This window comes from Pholcus phalangioides, unplaced genomic scaffold (assembly GCF_987345545.1).
Source record: "Pholcus phalangioides strain wild (caught in Gottingen) unplaced genomic scaffold, Ppha-v1.0 ptg000008l_1, whole genome shotgun sequence".
Taxonomy (NCBI): domain Eukaryota; kingdom Metazoa; phylum Arthropoda; class Arachnida; order Araneae; family Pholcidae; genus Pholcus; species Pholcus phalangioides.
Genome location: NW_028301601.1, coordinates 61,093,281 through 61,108,854, shown reverse-complemented (window position 1 = coordinate 61,108,854; position 15,574 = coordinate 61,093,281). Strand labels below are relative to the sequence as shown.

The 15,574-nt window shown below is 41.4% G+C and overlaps 1 protein-coding gene across 1 annotated transcript; it reads right to left on the bottom strand.

Moving 5' to 3' along the window:
- Nucleotides 1-706: 706 nt before the first annotated feature.
- On the bottom strand, nucleotides 707-15,305 carry LOC149084700 (cationic amino acid transporter 4-like). Its single transcript, XM_089235362.1, has 4 exons — nucleotides 15,145-15,305; nucleotides 9,374-10,963; nucleotides 2,837-2,945; nucleotides 707-888 (listed from the first exon to the last, which is right to left on the bottom strand). Exons 2-4 carry the CDS (start codon nucleotides 10,943-10,945, stop codon nucleotides 707-709), a joined length of 1,863 nt encoding a protein of 620 aa, XP_089091488.1. The 5' UTR covers nucleotides 10,946-10,963; nucleotides 15,145-15,305.
- Nucleotides 15,306-15,574: the final 269 nt, after the last annotated feature.

Here is a 15,574-nt window from a genome sequence, read left to right as displayed (position 1 = left end):
TGGGTCATATTTTTCCCTGGTGCACCCCTCCCCCAACATCCAGGAGCGAGGCCCATTCTACTTACCTAGTTGATGTGCGAGTGTAATTTTGCATTTTACAAAAAATATATAAACATGTACTCTTCAGTCTACATGTCCTTCAGCCTGCCTTTTGTGAGAGGTCTATAGGTCATTCTGCTGTGAGGAAAAATTAGTTGATTCAATTGCTTTTTTGCCTAATTTTCTCTTAAATTCTTCACATCTGTGGTGTGATTTTTCTCTTCCACCTGTCTCCATGGTATTCCACCGTCGACACAGTTCCTAACTTCAAGGCGAGAATTCGAGCCGATTTCCCCGTTAAAAAGTCTCGCCTGAGAGAGCAACAGGCCCACAGCGCTACAAATATTCAATCGTTACTCTTCACTCATCAATCTAAAAGTAGATGGCAGCACTATAAAAAGCTTTACACAGAAACAAAGTTCACAATACATACATCGCGAAGCCTGCATAGAGTCACTGACCAAGAATTGCCTACCAGAACGATTTGAAAAGGGGTTGAGATAAGATAAAAATGCAGTTGAATGCCTCTCGCGACAGTTTTTAGGTCACATATTATAGAAAAATCCAATTCCAAAAAAAAAAAATATTCACTTTCATTACGTCTCTTAGAAGATAATAATATATTTATTGAAATATAATATAATAACAATTTATAAATATAATGATTTCAAAGATGCGTGACCATAATCGCATTTTCCAACTGGTTTTCCTCTGAAGATGATGGCGATTCCTTCAACGAAGTACATTCCGTAATCGCTCCAGGACAGCAGCAGCAACAACCGGATTCCCGCTCCGATGGAGAGTTCAGCTTGCTATGGGAAATTCCGTAACCGAAATAGACCGTCAGACCTGGAATGATTCATTGCGTAACGACAATTAATAATTATTGTGACAATTGTTAGAAAATAGGTTTTTTTTTTCGTTCAAACGGGGGCTTCTTAAGTTTTTTTGTGTTCTTCACACCCATTATGCCAATAAGATGATGTCCACGGATTCCCACTGTACCAGTGAAATGTAGGCCGCGGAGACCTTCACGAATTGTATCCAGTACGTGCAGCACACATGCTCAATCCACGTCCCGCGGGGCCATCGGATGTGGCCCGCGACCACGATCCTTATTTTGTTAAAATAAACATAATCATTGTTCATTATTGTTCGTACAAGTATAGGTAGGTTAAATAGTGGTTATCCCACATTACGGTCTTGTGCTGTGAATGTTAGTTCCGTTCACTTAATCGGCCTGCGGGAATTTACAGATCAATTATGCGGCCCGCGGCGTACTTTCAGTTCACCCATGTAATATGCGTCGCAGTTGCAGACCACTAAAGGAGCCTGTGACACAATTCCAGATCAATAGAGTAACATTCGACGCACTTACAGATCAATGAAGTTTCATGCGGCGAAGTTCCAGAACACTAAAGCAGCCTGTGGCATGTTTACGGGTCGCTTGAAGTAACCAGTCACTCAGTCCCAGATCCATTTTAGTGACTCACGGCACATTTATAGATTAAAGAAGTGACCCACGGCTCTTTTAGATTACTTTAGCTACCCAAGGCACAGTTCCACATGACTTAAGAAGCCCGCGACATGTTTCCAAACCAATAAAGTAGCCCACACTCTGTAAAAGGTTGAGAACCCTTGATGTACAGTGTTCAAGAGGACTCTTCATTTTTGATGCAATATATACATATTTATTTTTACACAATTACATAATTCTTTGATATACATACAAGCACCATTGCGATTGTCACTACGTGTCCAGAAAAATGCTTCAAGGTAAGGTTACCAGATTAGAGAGAGAGAAAACTGAGAAAGGAGGACGCCTGCGCACGCACCCTTAGTAGCATCACTTATCCTAATTTTCATTATAGATGGCATCACTATTCTGACCAATAAAACAAGCCACAACCACTCTTTTCTCAACTCTGAAACCGAACTGCTAATAAAAAGCAGAAACAGACAAAATTCTGGGAATTTCGATGGCTAAATTGGGGAATGCGTGTGGGGTTAAAAACCCACAAAAACACTCATATCAATGGAGAAATGTGTGTTTCGAAGTGGAGGAAAAAAAAAGGAAATAATTCTGGAAACCTGAAAAGGAGGACAAAAGGGCGAATTTTCCGAAATGTGGGAGGACGCTTGAAATGACATCAAATAGGAGGACAGATGGTATTTTTCCGGCCTGAAATATACTGAGAAATTGAATTTTCTGGATGTTATGCCGAAACTTTTTTTTCCAAGTATCAGTTTCGGCATAACATCCAGAAAATTCAATTTCTCAGTAAATAGGAGAACAGTTAGTTATCAACTGTCCCAACACCTTCTATAGCAGAAAGCCTCCACGCGAAGCTTTGAAGTCACTGAAGTCGTCCATTTCAACCTGTAGCCATTGGAAATAGCACTCCGACGTATGCGAAAAAAGTCTTTACCTTTCTTTTCAGTATATTCAATGACTAGAGGTGGAATGGGCGACTTCAGTGACATCTCGAGCTTCGTGCGGAGGCTTACTTATTAACGAGGAGGTAACACTTATTCAATTTCCCCATTTAACCACAGTTTCAATAAATTATGTCATTTCAAAGTGAAAGAAACCTTATTACGACTGAATTGGTTTCTCATTCAAGCACAGGGACCCCCTGAAATAATTTCAAGAACCCCTGGTATTAACACAATTAATTGCTTAACTACGTATATCGGTCATTGAACATTGATACTAAAAATAATTATAGATGAGAAAAAAAAGGAATTGATTATTAATTAAAACTAATCTATAGAAAACAGGAGTACGTTTTCTCACCTAGCGCAATCCAAATTGACAGTGGTATCCACGTGGCCACTTGAAGGTTCGCTATAAGCAGGCTGTTGACGAATATGCTTATTGATGGCACCAGGGGAAACAACGGAACCTAAGTGATAAGATTCTGTGCATATGAGATGGTTCAATAGGTAAACAATGCATATAGTATGTTGGTAAATAGTCGCTTCGATAATATGAAACACGAAGCCACAAAAAATTTTCAGACAATCCTATCAAAATTTCATGCAATAACACCTATGCGTATCATTAGTTGCATTATCCACAGTTCACATATGGTGCGATAGACCAGCGATTCTTTGAAATGGCCATAATATGGCTTCCCCTTGTGGACCGGGGATATTATGAGTAGGGAGGGGGGCACAGGTAAAAATCAGCTAAAACACACAACGGTTTACAACGCATACACGCGCACATTCTAACATGTAACTCATTCATTAGAGGTTCCATAGATGAATATGGACGAGGTACATATACAAATATAAAGGCCACCACAGAAAAAATGCCCAACGAGGTGGCTGAAAAAAAAATGGCCATAAAAAATAAGAATGTCGAATAAATATCCCAACTATATCAAAAGTACAGCAACCGAATAAGGTGACGAAGCAATAATCGTGATAAGATGAAATAAACTGCCCATAAAAAATTGTGGTTGTCGCATCTATATATGGATAGCGTCTCGATTTATCATGATGAACATGGGGGTAAATTGTCGGTCATTTTGGGTCGAACAACTCACGTTTCACTTACGAGTTGAATGGTGGTTTCCGTCGTGAATTCTGACACGATTTATACGTTTAAAAAGGAACATGATGAACAAATTGGATTTCTTTTTTTAAACGTATAAATCGTGTCAGAATTCACGACGGAAACCCCTATTGAGAACTCGTAAGTGAAACGTGAGTTGTTCGACCCAAAATGACCGACCATGTCAACGATAAAGGTTAATCATATTCAAGTTCACCTGGAGCAACTGCCTATCGCTTTGATTTTCGACTAACCCCCCATAAGCTTCATGCCATCTGCGAATTTTCTCAAAAAAATCGATTGTCTCACCATCGATACCCTGATCGAGCTTATCGATAAAAAGTGAAAAATAATAGGACCAAGGACACTTCCTTGAAGGACTCCACTTTTAACACCTGCCCAATCAGAAAATTCCCCGTTCACCATAACCCCCCCCCCCCTCCACTTTTCACCTATCTCTTAACCACGATTCTATTCAATTCAACAAGTTGCCCCAATCCTTATCTCCTGTAAATGTTTCAAGAGTTTCCCATGTTGGGCCTTTCTGGAAATCAAGATAAATAACATCTACGTTTTTGCCCTTACACAAAGCCTTAGTCACGTGATCATAGAAGGAAAGGAGGTTAGTTACACATGACTTCCTCTTCCTGAACCCATGCTGATTATCCGACAATACGTTATTCTCGTCTATCCACTTCACAAACTGTCTTTTGATGATAATTTCCAAAATTTTCGAGATGGAGCTCGTCAAACTCACTGGACGATAATTTGACACAGCCTCTCTACTACCCTTTTTAAATATCGGAACAACGTTAGCAAGTTTCCAATCTCTTGGGATGATACCCTCAGCAACACTACTCCTGTATATCTGTGCGACTGGCCCAACAATTCATTAGCACATTCCCTGGGGGACCCTGGGATAGATATCATCTGGTCCTGGTGCTTTGCTTGCACATACATTTTTTAGAAGTTTTAGGACTTCCACATCTTACACTTGAATTTCGTTGAGGACTTTGTCAGTCCATGACACATCGGTACTTTTAACTTCACTATTAAAGATTGACGCGTAAAAGTCATTGAAAGCACTATACATGCCTACATTGCTCTCTAATCTAGACCCTATATCGGGGAAGGGGAAAAGGGGCCACACTCCCTTTAGATCAATTATTGACGTACCTGACAAATTATTTTGGGCCAGAGCCAATGTTATCTGCCAAACTGGATTCAACTTTCTTTTTACTATAGCTTACCAGTTTCTTCAATGTCATTTTTTTTCAGTAAATGATGACCAATCACCTCGTCCACTTTTATACTCTCTGAATGCTATTTTCTTTGTCAGATAAAGAATAAGCATACTATCCGTGAACCAGAGGAATCATTCATGAAGTATTTTTTTGTTGGACTCAAGAAAAAATTTCATGCTAATTTCCTAACTATAGCTCCAGTGGTTTTGGTTGGGAGTGATTTCTCTGTTAACTATGGACCTCCCATGTAACTCTTAGAGGTCCAATTTTGAAAAAGCCCTTCTTATTTTGTCTTTACGTTGTGGAATAAAAGATCTGAAAAAATTTCATGACTATATAGCTTCAGCGGTTTTGGCTCGGTATGATTTCTCTGCGTTACCTTTGACCAAAGCCAACTATTGACCAAATTTGATATTTATAGCTTCAGCGGTTTCGGCTCGGTGATGATGAATCAGTCGGGACATGCCATTCTAATGTAAATAATTAAATTCCACCAATTCAGAGCTGTCTGCAGCCGGGGAAGTTATGAAACTATAAAAATATTTTGAAGAAAAAGAATGGGAGAAAAAATTAACAGAAAAAAAAATCCTTCCGACCTTAATCTATAAAGGGTGTTTTCTACGTCAATGCACATGCTAATCCTTAGTTCCCAAACTTCTTGTTCCATCGCCCCTTCATCAGAACTTTTTTCTCTCATCGTCCCCAACTCAAGTGAATCCATAGGATTCTATGTTAGATCCGTAGCTTCAATCGCCCCCCCCCATATTATTCCATCACCCGCCAGGGGGCCGATATTGCACACGTCGGAAAACACTGTGCTAATCTTTTGCGAGCATGGAACCTGACTTGTAAAGCTTCAAGGGAGGGTATCCAATCATCTCTACTGGAACCATTTCCATTCTAATTTCTTTGCTATTAGGACCAATACTGAGTGTGAAAAGACGTACTCTGCTGGTGAAATTCTCTTACGATCACGAAGATTCCACACCAATATAGTACCTCCATATATAGAGTATTTGTGGTGTTCCAAAGGGCTCCTAAAATTTTCCTCGTTTCTGTGCCAAGAGCCCCCCCCCCCTAAATTTCCATAATTTTCTTAGTTAACCGACTGACGGTCCTGCCCGTATATGTACGTGTGAAGTTGATGCCTTCCAAACGGTCTAGGCCGTATTTTTACGTGTGAACTTTTCGACTTCCAAATGGTCCTGGCCGTAAATATGCTGCCTTGCTTTCCCCCCATAAAAAATCACTAAGCTGGCTTAGCATACGCCCCTCTCCTTTCTCCACAAAATGACCATTGTACTCGCAACAGCGCTGGGCGTTGAAAACGACAAAATGGCTTCTGCCTCTTCGGCGGGAGGGGACAGTTTTCAATTAACTTAGCAGATAGACGTTTGACAAGGAGCTCTTGAATAGTCAGTTCAAAGAAGCCTTAATCCTTTTGTAAACGAAGAGGAATGTTCAGAAAGTATAAAAAAGTATTTACATACTTTCGAAAATTATTGTGTGCCAGAATTTTATCATGTAGGCCCCATGAAGACATTATACCCCCCGGACTATGCCTGGATCAGCCCATACTTGTGAACCAGAGTTGGGCGAACATACGCAGAGAAAGCATATGGGAACGTATGCGCATCACATTTGTGGTAAGGTGTACATAACATGTATGGAATTCTATTAGCTTTGCGCAAACTATGCCATGCTAATGTTCAGTGAAATCGAGAATGCGGCTCATTTGCAATACCTAAATCCACGCATGTATTCAATCTCTGCAACATTTCATTGCTCAGTTGATAATTTTCCGATAGTACCAGTGCTTATGCAAATATGTACATTTTTATATCATTGTTCATCACTTCGTTGAGCAATGCTCTAAAAAATAAATAAGGCAAGGGCACTCGTGTGTGGCTTTTTTTTTTTTAATTTTATCGGTTATAGTAAGAATTAAAAAAAAAACAGTTGGAAGTGGAAATAAATATAAGCATGTTATCACATTGTTGACCGGTCATGAGTAAATTCGAACTTTCAAGCAGGATAAACCTGTAACCCCAGCGATTCTCAACCGGTGCTCCACTTCCCAGGGGCTCCGCGGTGACTCGAGGAAAATAAAACAAATCAGTAACTTTGATAGATAAATAAAAAATAAGAGGCCTACAAGGTTCTACCATAAAAATTATATGCAAAAAGTGCTCCTCGAGTGAAACAGGGCTTCGCCATAGAAATTATATACTGAAAAGGGCTCCGCGAGTAAAAAAAAGGATGAGAACCGCTGCTGTAACCGTTCATTAAGTTGAAAAACCACAGAAAACAAACTTCGGTAGACCACCACTCTGCCGCCAGTGAGGTACAAACCTGGATGCTCGTGATGAGAGCCCAGAATGATGTCCACGCGACGACACAGTAGCTCTAGAATATACTAAGTGGCCACGGGTGAAAATCCAGTAAAAAAGTATTGTGCTGTAAAAGCTGAGCCACGGCTTATGATTAAGCATTACGTACGAAAAAAAAAAAAAAAATGTGCAGCTCATCCATCAATTCCTCACACTTATGTGACAGGACATGAATAAGCTTGTACGTGCTCATCAAGCACAATGCCTCAACATTGAACGAAAAAAAAGTACATTTAAATTTAAAAATAAAATACAATTTTTTTATTGTATCTTTTGTGGTCATTTACTCACACTTCTTATAAAAAGTGTGCTCATTGTACAAACGAAACATCCAAATGGTTGACTGACTTTTTTTTTTCTATCTAAGATAGTGATCTGGTGGCCCAGCCATTAGATACGTCGGAAGAGTTACGAAACCGTGGGTGCTTGACTTGAGCTTTCACAGATCAGTGGTACAGAATACTGTAGGTACTCGAGCACTCACTGCATCCTCTGGCTCCCCCCCCCCCCACTGCCAGTCATCCCCCTAAATGCCAGAATTTTACTTATATATTGTGGAATCTTGACTAAGTACTGCACTGTCAGTTCCCTTCCCCCAACCCACAAGAAATTTCTGGCTACGGCTCTTCCAATAGCACCATTGTCCACATAATAGAAAGGTCTTACAGGTCTTGAGGTCAAACAACCTAACATAACATTTATTTGCACAATAATGTTTTTAGGAAGAAATTTAACGATCAAACGGGCCACAGCAATTGAATTCAATTAGTGAGAAAAACTAATTTCTTAGCAAAACAATTATCGTACTCCCCCACATTAGCTGGCATGCCGGGAAACAGTGGGGCATACCAGCATGCTGAAAATATCCGTATTTTCCGGAATGCCGATAAATTTGATTCACGGATTCTGGAAAATTCTTGAATATCTTTATTTTTTTATTAATTTCTTATCAGGAAAATAGATTATACATATCCGCGGAGCCAACAATGATGGCTCTTACTGGATGTTAGTGAAAACAAACAGTTGAATATTTAATATTAGAATGAATAACTGAATGGAGGAAGAAGGAAATGAAACATTTCAGGGAGAATCTGAAATATTGTTCAATGTCGGTACTGCAATTGAAAGAAGGTAAAATTTGATTAGTCTTCTATACATGCGTATGAACAGGGCCGCAACTAGATGCTTGGTCACCCGGGGCAAGCGGGCATTTTTACGCCCTCTTGTAATGGTAAGGGAGAGGTTTCAGAATGAAATTTGCACCCCCTCGGGTTCAGCGCCCGGGGTACGAGATCCGTCTGCTCCCCCTAATTGCGGCCCTGTATATGAATGAAGGCTGACAGTTGAATTCATGTCAGATGGCATGGAGTAATAAAATTCAGGAACTATGTAAGTAAAATACTTTCTTTTCAAAGTTTTATGAACACAAGATGCATAGATTCAATTTATTCCTGAGGAAGAACGAGACAAATTAATATTTAAAGAAAACGAGGAAGAGTGATTTAGAAAAAAAAATTATATATATCAACTTTATTCGGAAAGTCCACTGATTCAGCTGAATGCATGCTGTGATCCTATTATAACCTCACTTTTTCCGGCATGCCGAAAGTGGCCGAGACAACAACATACAAAAAGCTGGTGCCCCTCGTGTTTTACGGCATGCCGGCCAATGCGTGGGAATACGGTAAGTTTGTTGAAATTTTTGTGTAAAATAATTTGGTAGTTGTTCAAATCAGCGCTCGTGTAATCACTTCCATTTTGCCCAGATCTTTACTTGAAAAGTAAAAAATACGTTGGCAGAGGAATGGGAAAAAAAGACGAGCCCACAAAAAGCCAAGTATTGTACTTAGTTTGAATCCTTTTACGAGAGAACACACCTTTTCTTTTCCTCTCCTACAAAGAAGCATTCAACAGTGGGCGGAACAAAAATTTTAAACCACACAACACTAAATCCGATATCCCGCTGTTTGTACGGGGGGAAGGAAAAATGGTTGGATTTTTTTCGAAGCAGTTTTGTGACAATTACCTGAACCTTTTTCAAGTAGATTTTCTCAACACCCTCAAACCGTCAGTCGGTTAAAAGACATCCACAACAGATGGACTTTATTTACACCCTGTACATAATAAATTTCGCTTACCTTGTAAGGCAAAGGTGTTGAAGATTGCTGATGGATAGTGATAGTGAAGTAGCACATCCCTATCGCTAAACACAGCACCACCATTGTCGAGATCAGCCCCCAGCTCATTCTGTGTGTCTCGTTCTGCAACACCCAAAGGGCTACGCATAGGAGGAGCATCAAAATGGACATGACGACCACGCACACGCACACCATCTTACCCGGTGGTAAGTCTATGCAGCACCTCAGGCAATCGTAGCGTTTTTTTAATCTGCCCGTCATCTCGTTGTCCGTCGGAATCGCGCGCGGAACTTCCTCCACAACACTTGAACTCTTGTGGGTGCGCTTCGATTTTTCGGACGGTCTGTACCGAATGATGATCACGGAAGCACTAACCACCAGATGGGCGATCAGGCTCCCTACGCTCAGCAACTCCAGAAGTGTCTGGACGTTCAGAATCATCGCGAGAACGGCCGTTATCACCCCGGACGTACACATCGCAGTCACCGGAAGCATAGACTTCTTGTCCACCGTCCTGAAAATATCGAAAAGGAGTCCATCGTCGGCCATGGAAAAAATGAGACGAGTCAGCGTGAACGTGTTGCCGATGAGGGACGTGACGAACGAACAGAAGCTACCAGCCATCACGATTACCTTAGCCCAATACGCTCCATGCACTGACAGAGCTTGGGGAAGACCGTCTTCTTCATTTATGTCCTGGTAGTTGACCATAAGTGTCATAACCGACGACACTCCTATGTAGACAAGCGCCGTGATCACTATACTTATTGTTGTGGCGATCGGTATGGATTTCTTAGGATCTTTGGATTCCTCCGCGGAAGATGCTATGACGTCGAACCCTTCGTAGGCGAACAGACACGAAACTGACGCGACGATGACTCCAGAAAACCCGTATGGCAAGAACCCGCCGGTCTGCTTACTCGTCCAATTCGTTATGTCCGAGTAGTACGCGCCGACTCCGATAGCGGTGACTAAAGCCGTTATGTTGATTATGGTGAACAGGCTGTGTATTCGAGAGGTGCTCCTGACACCGAACGACAGCAACAAGGTTATCGTAAGTACTATTAAAAAAGCCAAAACATCAATGTGCTTGGACATGTAAGGAACCGTGACCTGTCCGATCAGGGAGTCGATAAATGTACGTATCGAGTCACCCGTGAGGGCATCTATGAAAGAGCTACATGACCTGGCGACGGCGGAATTCACCATTAACTTCTCGAGAGTGACGCAACTCCCCACGATGAAAGCTGGAAGCTCACCTAGTGCCAGGTACATGTAGCAGTAAGCTGATCCCGTCTTCGGATAACGCGCGCCTAACTCAGCGTAACACAGAGCCGCCGAATAGACCGCGATGCCACTCAGTAGGTAGGCCAGGACGACGCCGGGACCAGCTACGTCTTTAGCAAGCATCGCCGACACCTCGTCGAAGCCAGATTCGATCATAGAGCCAAGGGCCAGCAATGTCATATCCGTCGTCGTTAAACATCTGCTGAGTTTCGTGTCTGTCAGTGACACCGTGTCGATGTCCATGGTTTTCGTGCGCAGCATGCGCTTCATCAACGGCCTTGCCATGTCGGTATGTTCTGAAATCTGGAATCAAATTACAATACTGTAATGCATGTTTTTTGTATTTTTTTTGGAAACAGAATCATCTAATCACATAGTATGTAAGTATCAGATTGCAGGTCTGCCTGCTCTCTGCGGAGAGGCTTTTTCAAATAGGGTGATTCGGCTGTGCCGATAACACTGCCATTTATCTTTCAATGCAGCAGAGAGTAGACGTTTCATAAGAATGGGGGTCATTCAAGTATTACGTCAGCATCGATGGGGGGGGGGGATTTCCAATTTGCTGACTTTTGATGACAAGGGGGAAGAGGGAAGTTTGGATAATGCTTACGCCATCAACCACCCTTTATGAAGATAAGAAATATTCTTGATGGTATCTTACTTGGTGCGGCAAAAACGAGAAAAACCTTTCGATAGTTTGTGGGCACTTGAAGTAACATTCTCCTTTATTGATAAGTGCCCCTACAGAGGCACTTTAATAATCTCTAAATGTTTCGCGGATCCAAGTGATAAGGAAATGTGTCCGGGTCACTTAAGTGCCCTGGAACTGTGCCACGCATCACTCAAGTGATCCGTAATTATATGCCGCGGATCACTTAAATAATCTGAGAATGTGCCGCGGGTAACTTGAGTGATGTAGAACCGCACTGGGAGCCACTTAAGTGCTCTAAAACTACGTCACATGCCACTCAAGGGATCTCTAAATGTGTCACGGATCGCTTAAGTGTTCTGGAACTGTGTCGCGGGTCGTTTAAGTGATCTGAAAATGTGCCACGGGCCACTTAAATGTTCTTGACTTGTACCACGGGGCACTTAAATGCTCTGGAATCGTACCACGGGACACTTGAGCTATCTGTAAATGTGTCGCTCAGTTCATTTTTACAAAATTAGGCTTGAGGAGGGCAGGCCGCATCAGATAACCCCTAGGGCTATATTTGGTCCGCGGGCCAAGGGCCTTTATGTGATTTATCAGTCGCCATGAATTAGAGATAAATTTAAGAATTAGAGATAAATTTTGAGTTCATAGCCTTCAAATAACATTGAAATTAATAGAAATCGATTATAATAACATATAAAGGTTATTTTCTTTCGAAATTTCAATTAAAAAATATAAATTTTTGATCGTCGCGGGGGGGGGGGCCCGCATGAGCCCCCTATGCCTCCCCATGTACGTCTCTAATCCAACCAATATGCGTTAGGATTCAGAGGGGCAGAGCTGAGATGACGATGGGGGGAAAGGGGGTCAAAAATGGCTAAAAATTTGCTTACGTAATACTTGAACGGTCCCAATAAACACATTCAGGCAATGCTGTAGGTTGGCGACCATCTTAACAAAAGCTTCAGCTGCTAATTAGATGGTGTTTCTCGGTCGTTTGCATGAACTACTGCATCTCATTTCATTTTTAATTCAGTTCATTCTGTTCAATTTGAGTGCTGTGCGGTCGTGTGGGCAGCGTGATGGACTCGCCTCGGCTTTGATTTCTACCGGTGGTAACATGGTGAAACTGGCTGAAAAAAAATGGTTTGCTGCGATTCCCAACTTTGAAGTACGAATGTGAGTCTTTTTCTCCAAATTAGAAAGTCTCGCCGCAGAGAGAGCAGCAACACAGACCTGCAACTGTACAAACATTCAATTATTACACTTCACACAAAGTTTGAAAAATAAATGGCATCACTGAAGAGAGCGATCCCCACACAACTATACGCACTTAGACTGTTACACATGCGCACTTCTGGCACAAATCATCCGGTGGTAAGCCATGTGATAAGCCCATGGCGATAGAACACGGTGCTCGGTTTGAAGAGAAAGAACTGTTCAAATTGGTGGGGACTTCTATAGCTGTCTAATCCAATTTTAATTTCGTTCTTTGAATCCGAGTCTTAACTGACAGTCGACGCACATGGCGAAGTCGTGTTGGGGAAAAAATATCACTGGAAAATAAATATCGACATTATGCTGTTTCGTGTGAGGCTCGCTGTCACTAAAATCGTTATTTATCCTACCGTTACTTGAAAGCTAAACAACAAAAATATTCAGTACTAATTTATAAAGGGTGTGCATAGCTACCTGCACGCACCGCATTTTACTGGCGAACCGTTGATCCTAGAGCAGAGGTATTCAACCTTTTTCCAGTCATGAGCACTGCCTACTCCCATCGTCAAAAGAGCAGGCATTAGGCAAGTTTAGCATACGAATGCATGAAAAATCAGGGTGATTTCAATCCTTGAATACATTTTTAACATGGTGTTTAGTCGGAACGTTGATCAATTGCTCGCGAGCACGAAATCAGACACAAGCATCTTGGGTACTTCCGGGAGCACCGTGTTGGAAATGTCTGTCCAAGAGACATACTTCCAATTAGAAGAAGTATCCAAATAACGTGTAAAACTCAAATATGTAATTCATGTGTTGGAAGGGTTTCTATAAATATTAAAATATAGAAGTTAAATTTTTATACCGTACCTGTGTGCACACGAAAAAAATTTCACGTTTGCAATATTCACTGAAATATTTGAATTCAAAAAACGGAGAAAGTAAAAAAAAAAAGCCAGCCTGAAAACGCCAATTTACCGCAAAAACCAGCATGAAATGCGGTTAAATCACATTTAACCCCAATTTATGTTCCCTTTTCACCAAATTTTCTTCGTTTTTTTTAATTCAAATACATTTGAAAAAAAGGGGAAAATTGCACTTAGAGAAACGGCTATTGCGTTTTCGAGCACATGATGTTCGTACAAAAAAGTTATTTGATTCTATTTTAATAACTATGCAACCCCTTGCAACATGAATGATGCAGCTGAGTTCTACACGTTACTTAGGTACTTGCAGGAATTTGGAATTATGTCTCTACGATCGACGGTTCACCAGTGCCATCTTAACGCATGGGCTTACCGGACCATAGCCGGGGGCCTCAAGAAAAGAGAGGTCTCGCAAAAATAAGATCTGGTTGAAATTTCCGAGAGTAAGCATGTAAATTTGCCTCTCGGGGACCCAGGAAAATCACATGGCCCAGGGGCCCATGTCGCTCTTAAGACGGCTCTGTGGTTCACCAGTAAAATACATGTGCATGTAGCTATGCACCCTGTATATGTCAGAACACTATTGACGATGTAGTGTTTGTGTGTGTGTGTGTTCTCGTAAGATAGTTGGCACTGCCATCTAATGGCGTACTTTCTAAGATTACGTACGATTGGCGCACTTCTGTGATTAGAATGCTATTTACTGAGTTCAGTGTGATGACTTTTTGCAACAGATACATTTTTGAACATATTAGATATAAAGAATCATATTTTACAAAATTTTGATTTTTATTAAAAATACTTTTTAATATAAATTTTTAAAATTAAATTTTGTGATATGTTCCAATGATTTAAAAACAATTTCAACGCCCGTAATCTTCAATAACGGGTACAATGTTGTGGGGATGGGATGTAACACTGAACGGTTACACTCCTAAAGTTTATGCCAATGTATTGATCATTTTTGTCGCACCACGGTCATTTTCTGCACACGAGGGCTAATTAGTCCGGGACCTACAATTAGAAAGTTATGTAAATAAAGACAAATTTACAATTGTCGATAGAGCCTGGGCAGTGGACGGTATGAAATGTCTAAACAATGAGCTCCACCCCACCCTGAAAACAGGCCCGCAATTGCGCTAAACTGGCAAAATATGGTGATCAACATTCGCCGTGCAAGAGAAAAAGTGAGCCGCTATAAAATTTTCGTGGACTTGCCGCTTGTTTTCCGTCAACAAGAACGTGTCTAGTTGAAACTACCTTGAGCACGTCCCATACTCACGGTCACGGATGCGTCTGACTAGATAGATGTAAGTAGGGCTCCTAGAAACCCGGGCTGACTTAGTAGCTCCGTACGGCTGAATGCGCGTAGCGCCTCAAAGCATGCATTTAGGTCATACCGTAGGCCACTGTGTTCTCGGAAACGGCACGGAAGCCGTCTATTGCTGTGGCAGCGGACGGCAGCACGACGGTGATATCACCGTACGGCGACTCGTCCGTATCATGTGAAAGCTACCACCCAATAGCTCACGCTACCAACGGAATGCCTTCGTACCGACGAATTCGCAGCGTGTGAAAAGAGCATAATTATTATCTGATTAATATAATGTAATAATTATCTGATTCGAAAACCATAATTCCATCTTATTTTTCCTGATTTTACAGAAAACACCAAAAATGCTTACCCGTGATTCCGGACAAGAACGATTAGCTTTCCTCTATAGTCCAATTGCTACATATTTCCTTTATTCCTTGAGCTACTTAACCGAAAGCCACGTAACCGTTTACCTCAGCAAAACGCATCAGGGAAATACCTTTTTAAAATAATTCTCTTCTTTTCACGGTATCGTCCGTCATCGCACTGGAAAATGGCGCGATACACATTTCTCTAGTACGAACTTCAGGAATATTCATCGTACCTCTCTTATAAAAGACATGAAAGAAAAGAAAAAAGACCAAATCTAAAGATGTCCCTACCTAGTCTTTCCCATTCGCTATCTCAGAGCTCAACATATTATTAATTATTCAGGAGGGGGGGGGGAGAGGGTAAAAAAAGAGCGATCTCTTACGTAATAGCATTTCTCCAGGACTTTGATTTATTAATCCATGCGCCCT